At 47.7% G+C, this 20095-nt stretch overlaps 2 protein-coding genes across 15 annotated transcripts in view; one reads left to right on the top strand and one right to left on the bottom strand.

Moving 5' to 3' along the window:
- PHF20 (PHD finger protein 20) overlaps positions 1-10606 on the top strand; it is a 74760-nt gene extending 64154 nt beyond the window's left edge. For 13 of the 14 annotated variants that reach the window (XM_074843235.1, XM_074843234.1, XM_074843233.1 and 10 more), the window contains 4 exons: positions 1136-1331; positions 4190-4589; positions 5999-6182; positions 7825-10606. In XM_074843235.1, coding sequence (XP_074699336.1) covers positions 1136-1331; positions 4190-4589; positions 5999-6182; positions 7825-7967 — 923 coding nt within the window. In that variant the 3' untranslated portion in view covers positions 7968-10606. The remainder of the gene's footprint in view (positions 1-1135; positions 1332-4189; positions 4590-5998; positions 6183-7824) is intronic. The other variant, XM_074843241.1, reaches the window with a different exon arrangement.
- A 4621-nt stretch (positions 10607-15227) lies between these two features.
- On the bottom strand, positions 15228-18925 carry SLA2 (Src like adaptor 2). The gene is made up of 7 exons (XM_074843245.1): positions 18057-18925; positions 17450-17569; positions 17241-17334; positions 17000-17086; positions 16677-16780; positions 15620-16055; positions 15228-15528 (listed from the first exon to the last, which is right to left on the bottom strand). The coding sequence occupies exons 2-7, from the start codon at positions 17526-17528 to the stop codon at positions 15381-15383; spliced, it is 948 nt and encodes a 315-aa protein (XP_074699346.1). The 5' UTR covers positions 17529-17569; positions 18057-18925; the 3' UTR covers positions 15228-15380.
- Positions 18926-20095: the final 1170 nt, after the last annotated feature.

Here is a 20095-nt window from a genome sequence, read left to right as displayed (position 1 = left end):
GAAACCATTTTGCTGCCATTCGATAACTACCATCCAAAAGCATAGAAATGAACAATCTGTTCTGCTCATTTCTCTCTATGGCTTCCAAAGTTTGCTTGCTTTGTTTCATTGTGCCAAAGCCAGTAGCATGGGCAGCGATGCTACCTAATGTGTGTGTAGTGAAATCCCTTGTTCTTACTTGGCTGCCTAGGAACTTTTTTCTTTAGCTGCTTCTGAACTGCTGAAACTTCTAGTCAGTATTAACCTGCTTATATTGGAGACTTCTCTGTAAATGTTCTGTGTTCCAATATTATCTCTGATTTTGTAGGTTCACTGGCTGGACTGTATATAGGCCAGTGAATCATGCGGTGTTTCTCAGGGTGCTGAGCTGTCTTCTGAGAACATCTGTTGTAACAACACATTTTGCAGGATGTGTGTGGGCTTTTGTTGGGTTTTTGGCTTGGATTTTTTTTGTTGTATTTTTGTTATTTAACAAGCATCTCGAGTTCCACTCTTTCCTGCTAATACCATATTGTTTGGCTGCTTAAGTTACTTTTACTGATGTATTTATCACATTTAACGTAATTTCATTTCAGCTGTTCTGTCCTCTTAAGCTAGAATTAGCATTATTAATAGCCTGACTTAGGCAAGTTCTCCATCAGAACCTTATAATTGATTCTTTAAAATTTACTTTTCACTGACTGTGCTAATACATGTATAATGCTTAAAAATGAGACCTCTGGAGAAGGGAAGTTCACAGCCTTTTGCTGCATTTTTCTGTCTGCAGAGAGCTATATTCAACCTACAGCTTTAGTTATAACCATGGTTACTAGACAGTGTGATACCCTGCTAAAAATACACTTTGCTCTGTGCCTCAGCTGCAGTTACTTTTTGTGGATGTCCTTTGGTGGAATTTGGGGTCTGAATGCTTTTACAGTGGGGCAGAGGTTTTTGACTGAGGTTATCAATGTGCTTCCCACTTTACAGGTTCTTCATGTCTTCAGGGTTTTGTCTGCTGTTATAGAATCTTTATTGGTACTATTGATAAGAACAAATAAGCTGTTGCAAGACTTTGAGATAATCAGAATTACTACCAGTAATGTTGACATACCGTAGTTAATGCTTCATTTTAACATACTCATTACTGTTGCTTTAGGTCAGAGGTCCAGCTTAAAGTACTGGTATGAGAAGGAGTGGTTAAGTAATGGTCACATGCATGGCTTAGCATTTTTGGAAGAAAATTATTCCCACCAGAATGCCAAGAAGATAGTAGCCACTCACCAACTTCTTGGCGATGTACAGAGAGTGATAGAAGTACTGCATGGACTGCAGCTGAAGATGAGCATATTACAGTAAGCAGTATTTAAGTATCAGTTGGCATGTTTTCCATGTGAATTAGATTTCAAATAGTAGAAAAATAACCAGAATTTCAGACTTATTTTTTGCTGCTTTGTGGATATATAACAACATAGTTTGAATTGCTAATGTGATCTTGGGAAAGGACTTGGCTGCTTAAAAACTATTTAATTGTGTTGAGGAGTGTGACTTGACTATGTGTCTGGAAGGGTTGGGAAAGTGTGGAGGAAACAGGGAGAAAACGAGTAACAATAGCTTCTCCTAAAGCACCTAAATAGATTTAAGCAACAAGAGGAGGACAGGCAATATAACCTATGGCAGCATTCTTTTAACACTTGCTTTCTCCATTCCAGTAATTCTAAATCATTGCTTTTCCAGCAGAAAGCAAATCTTTGTTCAGCATAGTGTGTTGCTCTGTTGTACTGGGACCAGTTGCACCTTCAGCAACCTGTAGCAATTAATTTCTATGCAAAAATTATTATAGATATATGTGGAAAAAAATAACATATTCTGTAATCACTGTACAAATTTTTTTGCATCTTTTCCTGTTTAAAGTCATCCTTGGGTTCTGATGATTGAAAAAATCTTTCTAACTCAAATCCAGCAGTTCTAAATTGATTGAATTCCATGTTTATATTTTATTAGTTAATAAATATCACAGCAGCAGCTATTTGGAAAGCAAAGCTTTTAGTGTTTCTGGTGTTCTTTAGAACTTTTTCCCTAAATTTAATCAGTGGTGATGCAGTAGGGCCACTGGCAGTACTTGAAATGCTTTGACAGGGGAATAATGCTTAAAGCAAAAGAGTAGCAATTTTAACATAAGGTTTTACTTCTCCATTATTGTATCCTTTAGTCAGATCTGTAAGTAATCTCTCTCCTCTTTGGAGAGGGTAGAACATAAATATTGTGAGACCACTCCTTAGGCCTTTTCTTAAATAGCAAGACTCTAGATTGTAACTTTCCAATTATAAATTGAGACTTGCATAGTACTAAGGTGTGGAGCAGTGGGCAAGTATGTGATGCTTGTTACAGACTTTGTTCCTTTTCTCTCCCGTCTTGAAGTTGGTGTGATGACCTGCTTTAATTAAAGATGAGGTGTGGTCCTGTTAGGACCATCTTGTTAAAAGCTATAGCCCCTGTTTTCTTTATCACTACATAAACCAGAAAGTATTTTTTAAAATGCTGAATTAAAAGAATTATTATATTGTTGATGCAGATCTACCACCTAGGGGAGAGGAGATGATTTCACAGCTGCCTGAAATTATTAGAAGAGGGTTGCTGAGTATTTCAAGGAGGTAGCAAAGGATCAGAGGTGACATTGACAACTTCGGTGCAATGGCAGGGAGAGCCAGCCTTCAGAAGGCAATAGGTAAAAGGTTGCTCAAGTATTAAGCGTTCAATCTTTCATCCTTATGTAGCTGGTGCATCATCTCTCAATTTACTGTCTCCTGTAAAGTTATCCCTTGCTTTTTGCTGAGCAAAATAGTGCCTTTAGGTGTAGCGTTATCAGTGGAGCTGGAGTAGAAAGCTTTGGTAAATGAACACTTGGCTTTCACTTTCTAGGCATGCCTTTGGGATGGCTCACCAAGGGTATCCTAGGCGTGTAGGTAGAGGCGCTTGTATAAAGCGGTCTGAGCAAGTCCTTGGCCGTTGTACTAACTCTAGTTTTCTCACCGAAGAAACCTTAGCTACTGTAGAATGGATTAGAAAGCAGTTACTCTAGAAATAAAATGGTCATGTTTTGTTGAGTGGTTTGGTTAACAGCTGGAAAAGCTGGATCACCTTAATGGAGTAAGTCCATCTGCCTTTGTTTGCAGGGAAGCACAGAGTGGGGTTTTGGGGCAGACACCCTCCTTTCTGTGCAGCTGAATACAGGTGCTTTAGGGTCAGGATTTGTTCTGGCTGAATTGTTGCAGCCTGTAGCATATAAGCTGCCTACTCTTGAAAATAAGCAGAGTGATTCTGCTTTGCTCTCCTTTTTACTGCTGTTGTAATGTCTGACAGACATGTGGAAGAACAGTATCAGTAACAATGCTCACTATAAATTTTTTGTTTGTTATATCCATGTAAGAATCTGATACCTATAGTTGTCCCTGCTGCTGGAATAAATAATGTATTAGTCAATTTGAAAACAGTTAAAACAATCATTTTTATAAGAATCAGGTGAGGGACTACAGCGTGTTGGTGTACCAGGCAGTAGAGTTTGCCCAGCATCTTGGGATATAAAGGAAAGTTAGTTTTAAAGGCAATAATAAGTTCTACATCGCCACCCCCCCAAGTCCCTGATTGTTGTCATTATAAAAGGGTTATAAAAGATCAATGGATTTAATTTTTGAAGGTTTTTTTGGGAACTACAGGCTAAAGTTTGACACTGAGTGGTTTGAGGGGGTCTTTTTGTTTTATGGGTGTTTAAAATTGTTAAAATCTTAGTTTAGCTTCAGTGTACTTGACTTACCTTACTAAAAATATCCCAGTGAAAATGAGTTTATGCTGTTAATAAATTGAAAATATTGAAGCAAAATGCTCGATCCTTCAAGGGCAACATTGGCAAAAGGTTGTATTTACCTATTTGAAACTTACTCTTCAATTTTTTTCTTAATGCCAACACTTGGCTTATAGACCGTGTTATAGAAATGAAAATAGTGAACCTAACAGAACATTGTAGGAAGATACACAACTGAGGTCAGTGAAATGATATTATTTCAGAATATTTGGGTATTTTTTTACTGGTTACGATGACTAAAGCATGTAGTAGTTCAAATATTCTTACTTAATTTCTTTATGTAATAGGATAGTTTGCTCAGTCACTTTGACATTTAAATTCGGGTGTTTTACTTTTTTTATGTTTGAACAGAAATAAAGAACATCCTGACCTAAAGCTTTGGTGCCATCCATGGAAGCACATTACGGTTGATGAAAAAATTCATACAAAACACATCATTCACATTGAGGAAAACTGTTGCAAAGGGGAGACAACAAGTTATAGAACTTGGAATGGGACAGTTGAGAAACCCTCAGCCATTCCTTCTGTGGAGGAATCTTACATTACGAGTGAACACTGTTACCAGAAGCCTCGGGCCTACTACCCTGCAATAGAGCAGAGACTGGTTGTGGAAACAAGAGGTTCAGCCATGGATGATGGAGTGAATAGAATAAGGGAAAATGGGGACGATGCTCTGTCAGAGAGATTTGGCTGGAATCTGGACCGAGAAATATGCAAGATGGAAAATGAATCCAAACACAATTACTCTAAGGTATTTGTGTTAAATAATACTCTAAGGTATTTGTATTAAAATAACTTTCTCTGCATAAAGGTTTTGCCTGACAAAGTGCAAAACTCAACTCTCTTTTTTAATAGTATTTAGTTTATTTGTGTTTAGTTTTTTCCTATACTGTTAAATTTAATTTGCCCATATGTATTAAAATGATAGGCATGATCAACTCCTCCATTTCAAATAATAATTTTAAAGTTTGAAGAGGGCTTTGGGAATCAAATCATCTGCACAGTCTGGAACATGCATTATGGTCTACTGGCAGTTCATTGCTGCTTACCTTTGTGTGTTAAATGTAAAAATAAACACCAGCAATGGGATAGAGAGAGAACAGGGCAAGCATGTCTGACACTACCAAATACACTGGTACTCCAGCTTTTAGCTATTTCCATCTTGTTCCCATGTTTCTTTTTAATAGTTACACTAGCTAAATTAATTCCAGGTTCTTCAGGAGCATTTCACGGTGGGAAAAAGAAGTATCAGCTTGAACTGATGTTTAAGAATGATCACTGACTAGTCCTGTATCTTCTTTCTACTGGAGCGCTCTAGTTTTATCTTTTCAACTCTTGGTTCTCATTTTCAGGTCTATGAGGCCTGCCTTTCTACATCCCAGTGCAAAAATTTTGCTTCAGTTAGTTCCAAGTCATATGAAATAAGGTCTGACAGATGTTAGAAAGCCTCTGGGAAATACTGACCTCCCTTTTTTACATTAAAAGGTTGTTTAGCTTTTATTTCATGCATATGTAAGCTGTAACTTATGTTTTTTAACTTCTCTAACAAATTGATTGAGATTGCTGTATGTTCCCAGAAATGCATATATTTCAGTTCTCTGATCTTTTAGGAGCCTTTTTCTGAATCCTGTCATATTTCAGCAAAATGATGAAAAAAGTAGGGGAGTAGAACCAACACTGCTGACAGTGAAGTCAAGTTTTATAAGTGGTGGTGATGTGTTTTTCTAGATGCTTTGATGAAAGTTTTAGTAGAATTGAAATCAGATTCCTTCAGGAAAAAATCCCTTCTCACTGCAAAATCATTTGCTCTGTAGTTGATTACTGTCATGTTAAAAATAGCTTTAGTGTTCCCTAGGATGTACAGATTAAGTGCAGTATATTCCCCCCAGAATGTGTATATATGTTATCTTTCCATAACCAGAGGCTTGTGAAGTGCAAAGAATAGGTTTTAGCAAATCACCAACAAAAGTATGTCTATATTTAGATTGTCTTGCCGAAACTGCCTTAATATCTGTGTATGGCCCCTTCTCTGTGGGTCTCTATCCTCCACTAGTGTAAGATTCGTTGAGCATTTCGCTTGGGTAACTGTAAGGACCCAGGCAGTCTGGCTCACCAGTTCTGTTTCACTGTAACAAATACTGATGTGTGTGTTTCTGCTAGGTAAGAGAGTCTGTCTCCAAGAAAGTCTCTCCAGAGGAAGCTATTGAAATGAAATTGCTGGAAAAAGACAAGGAAGGAGTTGTGAACTCACAGCTGCAGTGGCAGCTTAATCTTTTAGCTCACGTGGAATCTCTGCAAGATGAAGTCATACATAGAATGGATTTCATTGAGAAGGAGCTAGATGGTAGGTAATATTTCTCCATTTCAAAAAACTGTATTTAACTGAACTACCGGTTCAAAACATGTTAACTTGGATTTCACTTCTGCAGACCTACAAAGAGATCAGTATTGCTTTGTCAGATACACTGCATTTACTAATAGAAAATAGACATGCTGCTGATGTGGGGGGCAGATACTAAAACAGAGATCAAATGAAAACTGAGCAGAATTTTATAGAAAAAGTTCGTTAGATCACCTTTCAATACTTGCATCAGATGATGTAGTGGAATATCTTCCATGTCTTTTGCTTTCAGGTTTTTGTCGTTTTCCATACCTCTGTGTATTTGAACTTCCCAGTTCCTCAGGGCCTTGTGGGCTGTTTTAACCTGTTCTAGGTGGCCTCTTTGCACAAGACTCTCATCTTTTCCTGTCTCTTCCAAATTCTTTACTTAAATGTCTCTTGAAATTTGTTTTCCTAGTAATGGAAAACTTCTAAACCCTTCATGTGTTGCATTAAACAATCCAGGATAGCTCGTTTTCTTAACATCTTTAAGTCTGACCATTGGCTGTACAGTGGTTACAACAGAAGCTTTTCTTGCAAGGGTGTTGGGAATCTAACCTTTGCCAAAGTAAGATCCTCTCTTTATCGTGCAGTAAGGTACTGAAAAGTTGAAGAACTGAAAGAGTATTTCAGGTAATGAAGATCAATCAGGTCTGTAATCATAATGCCTGTTTCATAAATGAAGAAACTGGTTCATTAAAGTCAGGCTTTTTGTATCTGCTACTGAGCTGGAGGCTGCTCAGAGCATTGCTACTCTGATCAGGACTTCTCTTATTTCCAGTCTGGATGTGTCAGTGGTTGGGTGATGCCCACCAGTTGTCCAGCAGATACTGCCCTTAGGTTAAACTGGCCTATTGATCAGTCAGTGGCAGTGGCTCTGCTGCTTCTCTTGGCAGGTGTAGTGTATCTGCAAGGCTTCAGTCTCCTTCTGTGATACTGTCCTGACCCGGAACTCATTGTAGTTCAGTCTGACACCTTTCTTGTGGTCGTATTGCATTGTCACCCCAGTTGTTGTCTTTTGGTCAATAGTACTTCTGGTTCTTGTTTCCTGCTGAGAAGTTTAGAGCAGGAGTTCATTTTCGTTGTGCAGTGGTCTGCTGGTGGTGCTGTTAGACTTCATCCCTGTTTTCTGTTACCCAGTTCTTTGTCTTGGCCAGTTGTATTCTGTATTGACAACAAACTTCTTTCGTTAGCATAGTCCCATCCTTTTAGGATTTTCAACTGCATCTAGTGCTGATCTTAAAGATATTCTGACGGTATAAACTTCCTGTACTGCAGTGTCCTTGCTCTGGAATTGATACAGATAGAGGAAGCTTAGCACCAGGTTTCACAATATCTAGTCCTGAGTTTTCCTTCCCTGCTTTCTCTTAGGAACATTTGCTTTTCTTCTCTCCTTCCCCCTGCCAATTATTTTGTCGTGTTTCAAAAGCTATCTGCAAAGATTGGTGTGAGGAGCCTGGTTTTCTGATTTCTCAAATACCATGTGTTAAAAATACTGCCCACCGCGCTCTCAAGATTCACAAAAGACTTAAAGATTTCCTGTTTTGAAACTTAGGTGATCTGTTTGCTCAGAACTGGATGGTGACAGCTTTGTTTTTCTTCACAGTTTTGGAGAGTTGGCTGGATTATACAGGAGAGCTGGAACCACCAGAACCCCTAGCTCGACTCCCACAACTCAAACATTGTATAAAGCAGCTTATAACGGACCTAGGCAAAGTGCAACAGATTGCACTGTGCTGCTCAACGTGAGACTAGAAGATGTTGGAGACTGTTATTGAGTGCAAAGTTGGAGCATCTGATGTGAACAGCTCTGTATATTTAAATGAAATTAGCATGCTGGTTGCATGTGATGCAGATTGACTTCAGGGATTTGTGAAGAAGCACTGTTCAAAGAACAGCAAAAAGGTTATTTTATCATCATAATTTCGGGTTTATTAGACAATTATAACAATATGGAAGGGGTCATACTGTTGTCTTCAGAGGTTGGGTGTTGATTGATAAATTACAGTTAAATTTTCACTCCATACAACTTGCTCATTGAAATGGTAGACTTTTTCATAATTAAATTGACTAAAAATTGTGCCACTGAAGAACAGAGTTCTAAGAGCCAAAAATGTTTAGTTGACAGAGGTTGTAAATAAGTTTGTATAGTTTAAGTGACTTGTGTCATGTTTTATTCCTTCTGGTTTATGCATAATAGCACACAGTATTTAATCATTAGGAAATGTTATAACAGTTTTCAGAATTAGTAAGTATGAATGTCCAGCTCTTAACTATAAAGTGTTATGTGGAGGTTTGCAAGTAACAGTGGCCTAAACCCCACTTCTATTATGTTAAATAATGTAGCAGAAGGTCACAGGTGGATTGCACTTATTTTCAGAATAAATGATTGTTTTCCATATTTATCCTGTCACTATCACATGACTTGGTACTGGGGAAACCCATTAACGTTGTGTTTATGTGCATTCTTGAGCTCTTAAAAATGGCCATAGTGTGCCTCCTGAAGCAGTGCTAGTGGGACACCCTTGTTGTGGCAGTAGGAGATACCGCCATGAGCAGACGGGGGATGCGCTCGGAGTTCCAGACTTCAGCAAGGTCTGTAACGGACGTTACGTAGTTTTCTACCCATTTGTTAATAATTGTCATTCCGGTTATATTTTGAAATGCAGACTTTTTTCAATACTATGAACATGTTCATTGTAAAGACTTACTCTATGAATGTGTGGTTTTGGGAATCAGTTTATTTTATATTTGTGTAAATAAAGCCTCAAGATCTATGCATGAGGTGCTGTCCTTGCGGACGGTGAGTGGGTTATTATCTTAAATGGTGTATGTTCACAGAGTCCCTTTTTATACCTTAAGTTTTAATTTTCCGGTTTGTATTACTTCGTGAGGGAGAGGTGAAAATGCTGCTTGTGTTCAAGTCACATTATACAGTACCTTTTGAAACATTGGTGTATTGTAAGCATTTGAGACATTAAAAGTCTTTCAGCTGCAGATCATAACTCCATAAATAACGGTTGTGACTTTAGTTTTCCTTCCCAAATATTGCTGAGTTCACTGTGGAAAATGGTGTTTTTTGCAGTGAGAGGGTGTCCTTGAAAAGTGAGATTGGTTACCTTGATTTTATTGGGGGTGATGGTGCCACCAAAGGGTAAAATTCAAGCACAGTTGTAACTGAAAGGCCCATAGCTGTACAAATTATTAATTTTGGATATGAATCTGTAATGTTTGTATACTGCAAAGAATAATGCAAGCTTGAAATATCCAATATTATTGCAGGAGTTAACGGTATCTACACAGTGAATGTTCTGTTTCCTTCAGAAAACAAACTAATTAGGCTACTCTAGGTAGTAACTAAGGCTTTTGTGCCAAGACTCATTTCAGGGAATGATTCGTCTCACAGTTTTGTAGTACAAGTTGGTGAATGCAACATATGTACAGCAGAAAAATAAACTTATTTTTCTGTAACACACTTGGAATAAAGCTTACGTGATATTTAAGAATCACTTTGCTCTCTGAAGATGAGGGCAGTGCTTACACCTTGTCTCATCCTGTTAATGACAGCTGAATTCAGGTGTAGCTCCAGGACAGGGCGCAGTAACCAGACAACCAGAACAGCATCAGAAGGAGCGTGCCAGACAACTGTGAAGGTTTTGGGGTTTTTTCAGGTGAGATGGACCAGAAAGGTGTTTCCTGGTTGAAATCTGTACAGCAAGCACTCTGACCGGGCGTCTTGAGAAGAACATAGCTGCGTGTTAACAAGTCAGCTGCGCTTACTGTTTGAAAGCAGTTCAATCCCTGAGCAGACTTTTCACTCCAGAGTTCAAATTCTCCTTCCCAAGCAATTGCTTTTTGTGTGTTCATTGTACGTTTTTACTTTGCCAGTTTATTTTTGCTCAGGACAGTACTTAAGAATTGGAAGAAAAGGTGATTCTGATGGGTAAATCAAATGGCAAATACATGTTTTCCTTTAGTAAAGCTAGAGAAGCCCTTGCAGATAAAGACTGAAAATATTTATTTGAAATAGAGTAGCATTTCTCATGTTCATGAAAGATTCTTTATTGTGCTCTGCCTGGATTCATTTTTGTCCCTGTTTTTGCAAGTTTCCACATTGTTATTTCGTAGTCTGGACCAACTGTTCAGTCTGGAAGGTCACTTTTTTATTTCTTTAAATCACTGGTAAGTGAATGCAACACGGAGCCTTGATGAAATGAGCAAACATTGCACTGTGGATACATAAGTATATTTGTCTTTGTTTATGCACTATTAGATCTGAGGGCGCTGTATATAGAATTTTGCTTTGGAGCAATATTTGCAAAACTTGAAAACTTCTGTATCTTGGTGTTTGGAATAAATAAATAAATAAATAGGTTTTTGTTGGTTAAGTCTTAGTAAAGTCTTTGTTTCGATTGATCATTATTCAATAAAATAATTTTGGACTTTTTTTTCAGATAGCATTAAAATGCAGGTACCATAGTTTGACAGGAATATGGATCTTAACTGTTCCTAAAGTATGGAAACTATTGTTTTCCAGATCTGTCTCATATAAATATTTTTAATAGATAAACTGTTATGTGTTGGTTTATGTTGGATATTGTTTTAGTGAGGAGCTTGTACGCTTTATTCCCAAATCCTAATATATTAGGACCTAGTATATGTAATCTGACCCTTATTTTTGTTCCTGTTTTGATGAACAGCCTACCAGGGCGGCTGCTGCTGAGCACGGGGCAGTGTTGATGAGAGAGGGGCAGCTGGCTCATCCCTCTGATGATTCATTTCACAAAAGATGAGCGTTGCGAGTAGGAAGCTGCTCTAACCAGAAGAGCTGGGAAACCAGTGTGAAGCCAGGGTGCTCGTTCCAGGAGTGCTGAGACCTGAAGGTGTAGCAGCTTCCCTGAACGGTTCCTAAGACCAGGTGAATTAGGACAAGTGCTGTCAGCTGTACAGTGCAAACCGTGTGGAGAAAAATACCTAACTTCTGTACAGTTATCAGGTGGAAATGTGTTTTGTCTGTGTAGCAGTGGGCTAGCGGATGAGTTTCAGGCAGGTTGGGGGAGGGTTGTGCTGGAAGGGAACACCAGCATGGGTGCTGCGCCTGTGACATTCTCCTGAAAGCTGTTGTCATGCTTCTGGGCAGCAGCAGCAAGCTTGGTGTAGAAGCTGCATGTTTACTGTGTGAAGGGAGTACTGCTTTAGCCTTCATGCAAAGGAGGGAGCTTTTAATGTATTTGAACAATCCTTAAAGAGAAAATGCATAGGCATGGGAAGCGGAGAAGCTGGGAAGTGCTGGAGGGGAAAGTACCTGGCACAGGGTGTGCCTGAAGGCAGGGGCAGGCATCAGTGTGCCTTCACATGCATTTCTGGTTCCATCTCCTCACAATTGCCCCAGTAGGAGGAAAACCAGTTTATTCCTTTTTCCTAACAAATTTGCCTTCCTGATTTCATCCTCAAAACAAGATTCCTGTAAAACTCTGGATTTTAAGGCCAGATGGTGCATCACTCTGCTAGAGCTTGGCTTGTGAGGCCTGGAGAAAATTCTGCCACTGATAGCAGATCCAGGCACGTGTTTCATGGTTCAGTCAAATCATGTAGGCTTTGCTGATCGCTTAAATGGCAAAATCAGGTTTTGAAGATGTGGTCTGAATTTGAAATAACTTACTGAAATGTGTGCTGTGACTAACCATGTCTCTGGAAATGTGTGCCCTCTGATCTGAGCTTGTCCAAGTTCCTGTTTTGCTTGCTTGATCTTAAGATTTTTGTAGAGGCAGACTCTCACATCAGGTGGCAGTTGCTAAGTCATCTGTCAGCCTTCATCGGGGTACATTCACCTTGAAGTTCCTCAGCCTAAGGAATCTGACACAACTGTTTTAATGTTCTTACTGTTATTTGACCAAAATACCATCTCTAATTACACGATCTACTGTTGATCATTGTCCAGGCCGTGGATCTCGGTCGTGCTCAGTTTGATGCTAGAGCAGCATCCGTGCTGCTGCAGCATCAGATTGCGAAAGCGTTCGTGACTGGTACTTGGTCTGGTTTTTCCAATGGCGTTGTTGAGCACATCAAGCTATTACAGTTGTTTTAGAAGAGTATTTCATATCCTCATACTAATCCTTCAGTATTTGCATAGCAACTCTCTTGTGAAGGGGAAAACCTGCATACAGCTCTTGTCTGGTTAATACCTGCCAGAGCTAACCAGAAAAGGCCCATGTTCAAATAGGTACATAGTTAAAAACAGAAAATACCACACTTTTTTCCTATTGGAACATACATGCAGACAGCAAAACTGAGAACAAAACAACAGAAAAGCTGTAATTCCTCATGTTTTGCCTGCAGGGTGTTTGTTACTGCTGGTGGTGCTCGTGGGCCATCAGGGTGTTTTGTCAGTAAAGGCTGAATGATGCCACAGAGTCGAGTTGGTTAACACTCCACACCAAGTTTTTAAGGACAGTGTGCCCTGTTTCCCATTGTTTAGGGATGTTGGGGTGCATTGGGCTCAGGAGGAGTTGTGTGTACCTCCTGAGCTCTCAGGCTGGTGGTTTTAAGTTATGCAGATGGAGTACATACACTGTTGCAAGGGACGCAGAGGGAGGGACCTACTGGTGAAGTGGTGGGTTCCGTACCCTGCTGTGTCAGTTGGAGTGTGGTTTGCTGAACACCACACTGGATCTAGACTCCCAAAATGGCGGTGTGCTCCAAATCGAGGTCCAAAGCTACTGGAGATACTTGGGCTATTTCAAATACTTTCAGAAGTGCCTTTGATCCCGGCACATGCTTGGTAGCTGCTCTTGTGAAGGAGATGCTCAAACAGTTTGGTTTCAGGTGGGTGAGGGGGCAGAGCTTGTAGGGCAAGGTTGCACATCTGGAAGTCACCAAGTACTTGCCACTTCCTCTGCAGTCGGTGACAGAGCTCTCAGAGGACGTCAGTGCTGGCTGCAGTGTGGCTGACCTGGCCCGGGTGGCCACAGCTCTGCAAGCTCAGTGTGCCCCCAGCCAAGAAGCTCCTCTTCTCGTGAGTGTCCTGGGCACTTGGAGCACCCCTGGTGAGGACAGGCAGCAGCTCCTGTCCCTGCCGGCTCTCCATGGCTGCCCACCCCTGGCTGGCAGAGGCAGCAGGCAGGTCCCGTTCTGCTCTGGCAGCCGTGGGCCTCCTCAGGGCTTGTTCTGTCCCTTCACAGGCCTGCGCTGCCTGGGGCAGCAGCTCTGCAGCCCCTGCCTCTCCCCTCTGCCCTCCCCTCTCTGGGGTGAGAGCCGCTGCTGGGAGGAGGTGGCAGGACCTGCTCTCTGCTTCTGCCAGCTGTTAAAATCCTGGTTTGGCATCTGGCTTTGTGCCTGTGACGTTAACTGGGGCTGCAGTGTTTGTAACAGTGGGAGGCAGGCAGCGGGGGTGACAGCACCCCAGGCCCCTGGGCTCCCCCTGCAGCAGCCTCTCCTCTGGGGAAGATGTTTCCCAGCATCAGTGAAGTGTGCCCAGAAAAAAGGAGCTGTTGGGGCTGGGAAGGAGAAGGGCTCGGAGGCTGCTGGCCTCAGGGAAGGATTGAAATAGGCTTTCCAACCAGGCATTTTCCATCTTGCCAGTCACTAGGAGGAGCAGTTTCTTGACTGTGACTGCCCTCCAGTCTGAGGTAGAACCATCACTGGTGTGAAAGCATTGAACACCCCGGATCCAGGTTGGAGGTGGAGGAAGGAGGCCCAAGAGCTGGCTTTTGTTCACATAGTGTGGGTTAATGGCAAAAATAAAGCAAGCAAAACCGTCTGAGCTGTCTTGGTGGCCCCAGGGGTGACAGCAGTGGTGTAAGCTGACTGCAGGGCAAGGTCAAGGCTGAGGGATAAACCCAGACCTGTGTCTTGTGCTGAGAGGACACCTGGGCTCGATGCTGATGGCTGAGCAAGTGTGTAAAGCTCCGGGCTGCTGTGTGAAAGGAAATGAGAAAGTGACGGTGGGTTTGCAAGAGCAAGCTTGTCAGACATGAAAATGAAGAGATCTGAGCTTATCAGAGGCAGGAAACCTGCAGATAAGGGGGGTCCTGCTGCACCAGCCTCTGGGCACAGAGGGAAGGAAGGAAGAGATGTCACCATGCAGCAAAATTGCTTCTGCACCAGTCCTCACTGCAGAGAAGAGCTTTGGGTGCTTTCCCCAGGCCCTGCTTTGCTGAGGGAGGGCTGTTGACAGCAAAGGCTCAGTCATGTTGCTGCTCTGAGGCATTTCTGCTGCCTTTAAGGCCCCCTTTAGCCCAGAGATGTGGCTTCGATCAGTTGGACAGGAATATTGCTGTTCTGCATTTTTAGATCATCTTGTCCTGGCAGGGACCAATTTCTTTCCTTGTTGCTCCTAGAATTGCAGTTGTGATGTTAAACATGTTTGAACCTCTAAGGCTCATTAATTTGCCCCAAGTGAGTTGGCTGAGGACCAGAACTGATCTGTTGGCTCATCCCACGTTGGGGAAAGCTGGCGGCAGGGCTGGGGTGCTGGAGGAGGAGCAAAACTCCCCAGGCTGTGGTGAGTGGAATCCTGCCCCGCGGTTGCAGCTGGCAGTTCATGATTCATTCACAAACCCTTGGCGCTGAACAAGATGCCCTTTAATTAATATATTGTACATGGTTATTCTGCGTGTCCAGTAGGATCCTGGTTTATGGACCTTAAACTCAGTACGTATGTTAAAAGGCTTAAAAATCAGCTACTGTGGCTGTGGGCTGTGGCTGCTGCTCACAGGCACTGTCCTGCACCGACATCCCACTGCAAAAAAGTTTTTGAATGAAGTTGCTGGGTCTGAGGGGGTTGGGCTGTTCCCCCACCCGGGCCAGGCTCGTTGGGTATTTGCATCCCTTTCCGTGCTGCCGTGGGAGCGCAGATGGGGCAGGGCCCTGCTGCAGCCTCGGAGGCAGGGGGGGCTGCTCTGCCCAGCCTCTGCTTCTCCTCCCACGGGTGCTGGGTGATGCTCGGGGTGCTCCAACATCCCCTCCGCACGCCCTGGGCTTTGGGCAGCCTCTTCCTCGGGCGTTGGCGCCAGCCCCTCGCTCTCAGCTGTCCCGTGTCCAGGCCAACAGCCCCAAGGCACCCACCTCCCCCAGCACCAACAATCGGAGCTGAAACCACGCGAACGCTGTCCCGAGGGCCGGGTGTCTGCCCCGGGGCTGTGGCCAAGGGGGGCCCTGCGCTCAGCTGCTCTTTGCCCCCTTCCTCGTGGGGCGCTGCTCGGGGGTGGCCGCCTCTGTCAGCAGGAGGTAGGAGCTGACGGCTTCCCGCAGGCCCGGGCTGATGGGAGAGTCTTCTGCTGCGGATGTGGCCTCCGAGAGCAGGAGGGAGCTGTGCGAGGGTGGACGGAGCAGTCAGGGGGCAGCCCCCAACCCCCCCAGTGTCTGGTGGGGGCAGCCCTCCCCTTCCCCGCTGTCACTACCTGTCGATCTTGTCCCAGTTGAGTGATGGCTTATTCATGGCAACGGGCAGGGCAGGGACCGGGGCCCCCCTTCCCCCTTGTGTGGAGCAGGGCTCCCTGAGGAGGCAGCACAGCCCCTCTCCAAACTCTGGGCAGGGAGGAGGCAGCGTTGGCAGGGTCCCCCCCACCTGCACCCCAGCCCTGGGGGCACCTGGGCAGGTGGGGGACTGGCTGCCACCTTCCCCCCTCCCTCCCTGCAGGGTGCAGGGCCTCCCCCACAGAGCTTGGGGGGCTGGCGTGGCATTACCAGAGTAGTGGTCCACCAGGTCGTGCAGGCTGGGGAAGGTGAGGCGGGGGGAGATGTAGAGCCAGCCGTTCTCCAGGCGGTGGATGCGGTAGTGTGTCACCGAGTCCCAGGAGCCGCGCTCGCTGCGCCGCACCGACAGCGAGTAGCAGCCTGCCGGGGCGAGGGGCACGCGGCGAGGCTGCCGTGGGCACCCAGCCCCCTGCCCTGCCTTCTCCTGCACTGGGGTGGGCAGCAGCACCCTCCCCCCCCATGGGGCATCCTTGTGCCAGCCCCAGGCCCTGAGCCCTTTCAAGGGGGGAGGGCTGGGACAGGGGCCAACCTGGGGTAGCTGCCTGCCGTGTCCCTCAGCAGCAGCTGCTGCGCCTCATTCCCACATCTGCCCTTGCAGGGGTTGTGCAGGGACGGGCCCCCCACAGCCCCCTCCGTGCCCTGGCAGCTGTGGGACAGTGATGGGCTGTGCCAGTGCATCAGCTGCGTGCGCTGGGGCACCCAGCAGGGTCCCCGGGTACCTCGTGAGGGGCCCCATTTCACTTCTGAGCCTTTTCACTTCTCTGCTTAACCAAAAGCTGCAGGAAGCCTGCTTGTGGTTTTTTGAGGCCCCATGGCAGAGGCTCAGCACGAAGCGGGGAGCAGCAGCACCAGGTAACTGCTCTGCGGGGCAGGTAGTTGCCACCAGGTGAGAGCGATGGAGCATCAGCCCCGCTGGGACCCCACTTGGGCCCTCGCCACCCCTGTGGGAAGAGCTGGGAGGGAGTACAGGAGGGCTCTCACCTCGCCTGGTCTGGCTCTCCCGTATCAGGAAGGACCCGCTGTGGTTGCCCGGCCGGAGCAGCAGCTCCTCTGCCTTCTGCCTGCTGACGCCCTCGTAGAGCCACCTGCGCAGGCAGCAGCAGAGCCTTACGCCGCTGCGCCCGGACACCCACCACCCCAGGGCCCGTCCTGCCCCAGCAGTGCTGGTCCTGGGGCTGCCCTGGCATGCCATGGCGCCTCCCTGAGCCCGGGGAGAGAAACGGGGCACGGTGTCCCAGCATGGGGGCACGGTTGGGCCGTGTGCCCCGGGGCCCGCTCTGGGACAGACCCTTCCTGGCATTTACCTGTGCCTGACCTTGGCCACGCAGCTGCTGGGGACGTGGCACTCCTTGCCAGACACCTCGGACGCCACCAGCCACCACTCCCCGTCCCTGCGGGGAATGGGGACGAGCCACCCTGAGGGGCTGAGGCTGCTGGGGACAGGGAGGGGACCCCCAGGATGGGACCCCCAGGATGGGTGCCACCACCACCCAACCCTGCGGGCTGCACCCTGGTTGGGAGCCCCTGCTCGGTGCAGGGACTTACTCAGAGAGGACGCGGAGCTGCTCCCCCATCGTCAGGACAGTGGCTGCCCCTGTGCCAGAGGGGAAGTCGCAGAGGGCCAGGAAGCCGCTGGGGGCTGCGGGGAAGGTGAGGGGCCTCAGAACTGGCCTGGCACCACCCAGCCCCAGCTGGGGTGGGAGGACGGTGCACACCGGGGGCGCTGACCAGGCTGGCAGCTGCCAGGTGCTTACCTGCCTGCGGGGGCTGCGGGGTGCCAGCAACCCCTGGCGGGACGCGAAGCGGCTTCTGGCGGCTGGGCAGGCTCCCCATCGCTCGGGGTCAGCGCACGCCCTGGCCCTTGGCTGCTGCCGCTGGGAGGGGAGGAGAGGGGTCGGCGCCCTGCGGAGCCACGAGCCCTGCGGCACGGCTGCGTGGGGATGGGATGCCAGCACGGTGCTCCCCAGAGGGAGCTGGGCTGGGGCTGAGCCTGACGGGCAGCTCCCCTGGGAGCCCTTCAAGGAAACCACCTCTCCTGCCCTGGAGGGTGTCCGGGGACCCGTGGGCACAGCTGGGGTGAGCTGGGGGCCCTCCCAGGACAGGGCAGCCACAGCCCCAGGGTGGGCAGCACCCTCTGAGTGCTGCTGTCCTGCCCCAGCCCAGTGTCCCCTGGTGTGGGGGGCTCCCTGTGCCAACCCGCCAGTCCCCGTGGGGAGCGCAGGGGCTGTGGGGACACCCCTCCACGTGTTTTGGTTCCTCAGCCATGGAGAGGCGCAGCCAAAGCTGTGTGTCACCCAGCCTCCCCCCCCCACCCCTGCCCTGCTGCTGCCCTCAGCAGGGAGCACCCCCCCAGCCCCTTACCTGCCTCTCGCTGCTCTCTTCATCACGCCGGAGCCATCGGGGCTGGACTCTGCCCCGTGGGGGAGACGGTGGGTCCTCAGGGCACCCAGGTTGCAGAGGGGCTCCGTGGCACAGTGCTGGGCAACCCGTGCCCTTGCAAGACCCCTTTAGTTTGGCCTCGTCCCGCTGCTCTAGGGTGGGTATTTTCGGGTGCTGGAGCCAGGGCTGCTCCTGGCAGTGCTGCCGGCGAGGGCTGTGAGGCACCAGGGCTGCTGCTGCTGTTTCCTGTGACGTGCGCCTGTACCCGAGCGGGGTTTCTCGTTGTCACTCAGCCAACAGGTTGCTCAGCTGTGCCCTGCAGGGGCTCTCGGAATGGGGCACAAGGGCTAAGAAAAAAATCCCTGAGGTCACTCTGGGCACCGCAGGGGACCTGGGTGTGTGTGTGAGAGGGCGGGATGGGCACACGGGAGCGGGAGCAGCACTGACGCCAGGCCTTGGGGTTGAGGCTGGCCCCAGCCACGCTGCCCCACGCTGGGGCTCCCAGGGCGCCTCCTCGGCTCCACAGCTCCTGCTGCCCAGAGCTGCTCACACCAGGGCCACGTGCTGCCCTTGGGTGCGCTGGGTGGGATCTCCACGGCCCCGGCGCCGGGACTTGGCCCTGCAGCAGCACCGCCAACCCCTGCAGTGTGTGAGCGCAGCCCCAGCTCCAGCTTCATCTCTGTGCCATCCTCATCCTCAGTCCCAGCCCCATCCAGCCGCGGGGGTCAGGACACGGATGTGCCGGGGGGCAGGTCCTTGGGCTTTGCTGTTGGCATCTCCGGTGCTGCCACCCCGGGCCAGCCCTGCCCTGTGGGTGCTGCTCCGGCCACGCAGCCCCGTCCCCCCGCGCTTCCTGCTGTGACCCTGCCGCAGGGCTCCGGCTCAACATCCTGCTGCTATTTATGCGCTGCCCTTTAACGTTTCTGGTCAGTCACAAACCACCGCGACGGTGTGAAATGCACACGGAAAAGAGCTTGTACATAAGCAGCTGCCTCTGGGGCCTTGCTTGCCACCCACCCCACCCCCCCCCCCCCAGGCCTGCACTGAGCTCAGACACTGCTGGCTTCAAGGGGTTGATGGTGTTTGGGAAAAGATTCATTCGCTCCTGGAACTGGTGGTGAAGCCCCGCTGGGTCCCCGGGGATGTGGTGGACAACCTTGGGGTGCCACGACCTGTCCCAGATGCAGCTCAGCTCCCCCGAGCCCAGCTCTGGGCTGCCCAGCACCTTCTTGGTTTAGTGCTGCTGAAAAAAAATGGGTCCCTCTGCCAAGCTGGGCAGTGGGGTGGAGCAAAGGGGCTTTATCTTACCCCGGGGTGGGAACGCGGGCACCCGAGGCTGCCAAACATGTACCCATGGGTTTCTCTGGCCACAGACTGCACCCAGGAGCCTTCAGCAGAGCTGAGCTTAGTGAGACTCACCCCCTGCTGCTGAGGAAAAGGGTGCACACTTTTACTAGTACAAAGACTGGGGATCTTGGGCTGGGGATGCTGCTGAATGAGCTCGTTCCAAGATTTTGAGCAATTGGGAATTCAGTCCTAAGGGTGTGGGAGCGCTGGAAAGCACCAGCTCCATCTGCCTGCCCACCCCTGGCTGAGCCAGAAGAACGAGGTCCGGGATGGTATTTTACAGGGACCGGCTCTAAGCGCAGTGCTGCCCCTCCAGGGGTGGACACACACAACCGTGTACCCCCCAGCCCCCCCGGGCAGCCAGCGGGACCAGTGTGGTGCAGGATCCCAGGCCAGGGAAGCCCAGCCCAAGCTCAAGCTCTACTCCTGGATGTGGTTGGCATTGCTCAAGCCACCCAAAGAAACATTTTGTCCTTTATTAAACTCATTTCTCAACTTGTATTTAGTTTTGATTTTTGGATTTTTACAGGGAAAAGCACTTGCTTATGTGAAAATAAGTTTACATTTTCCAGTTATCCATGGGGTAATAAAATACCTGACAACCCTCACTACAAATCTCGCCTTGCCTATGCCCATGAACCACCATGGCAACAAATCTCTTAACCACCCCCCCT

The sequence above is a fragment of the Strix aluco genome, chromosome 17 (genome assembly GCF_031877795.1).
Source record: "Strix aluco isolate bStrAlu1 chromosome 17, bStrAlu1.hap1, whole genome shotgun sequence".
NCBI classification, from domain to species: Eukaryota; Metazoa; Chordata; class Aves; order Strigiformes; family Strigidae; genus Strix; species Strix aluco.
Note: the sequence above shows the minus strand (reverse complement) of the source record. Positions and strands in the feature narration are given on the sequence as shown.

Coding starts and splice junctions, on each gene's coding strand:
- SLA2 (XM_074843245.1), bottom strand. CDS start 17,528: ATGGGGAGCCTGCCCAGCCGCCAGAAGCCGCTTCGCGTCCCGCCAGGG. Junction 17,087..17,240: donor CAGCTCCGCGTCCTCTCTGA/GTAAGTCCCTGC, acceptor CATTCCCCGCAG/GGACGGGGAGTGGTGGCTGG. Junction 16,781..16,999: donor GTGGCCAAGGTCAGGCACAG/GTAAATGCCAGG, acceptor CTGCCTGCGCAG/GTGGCTCTACGAGGGCGTCA.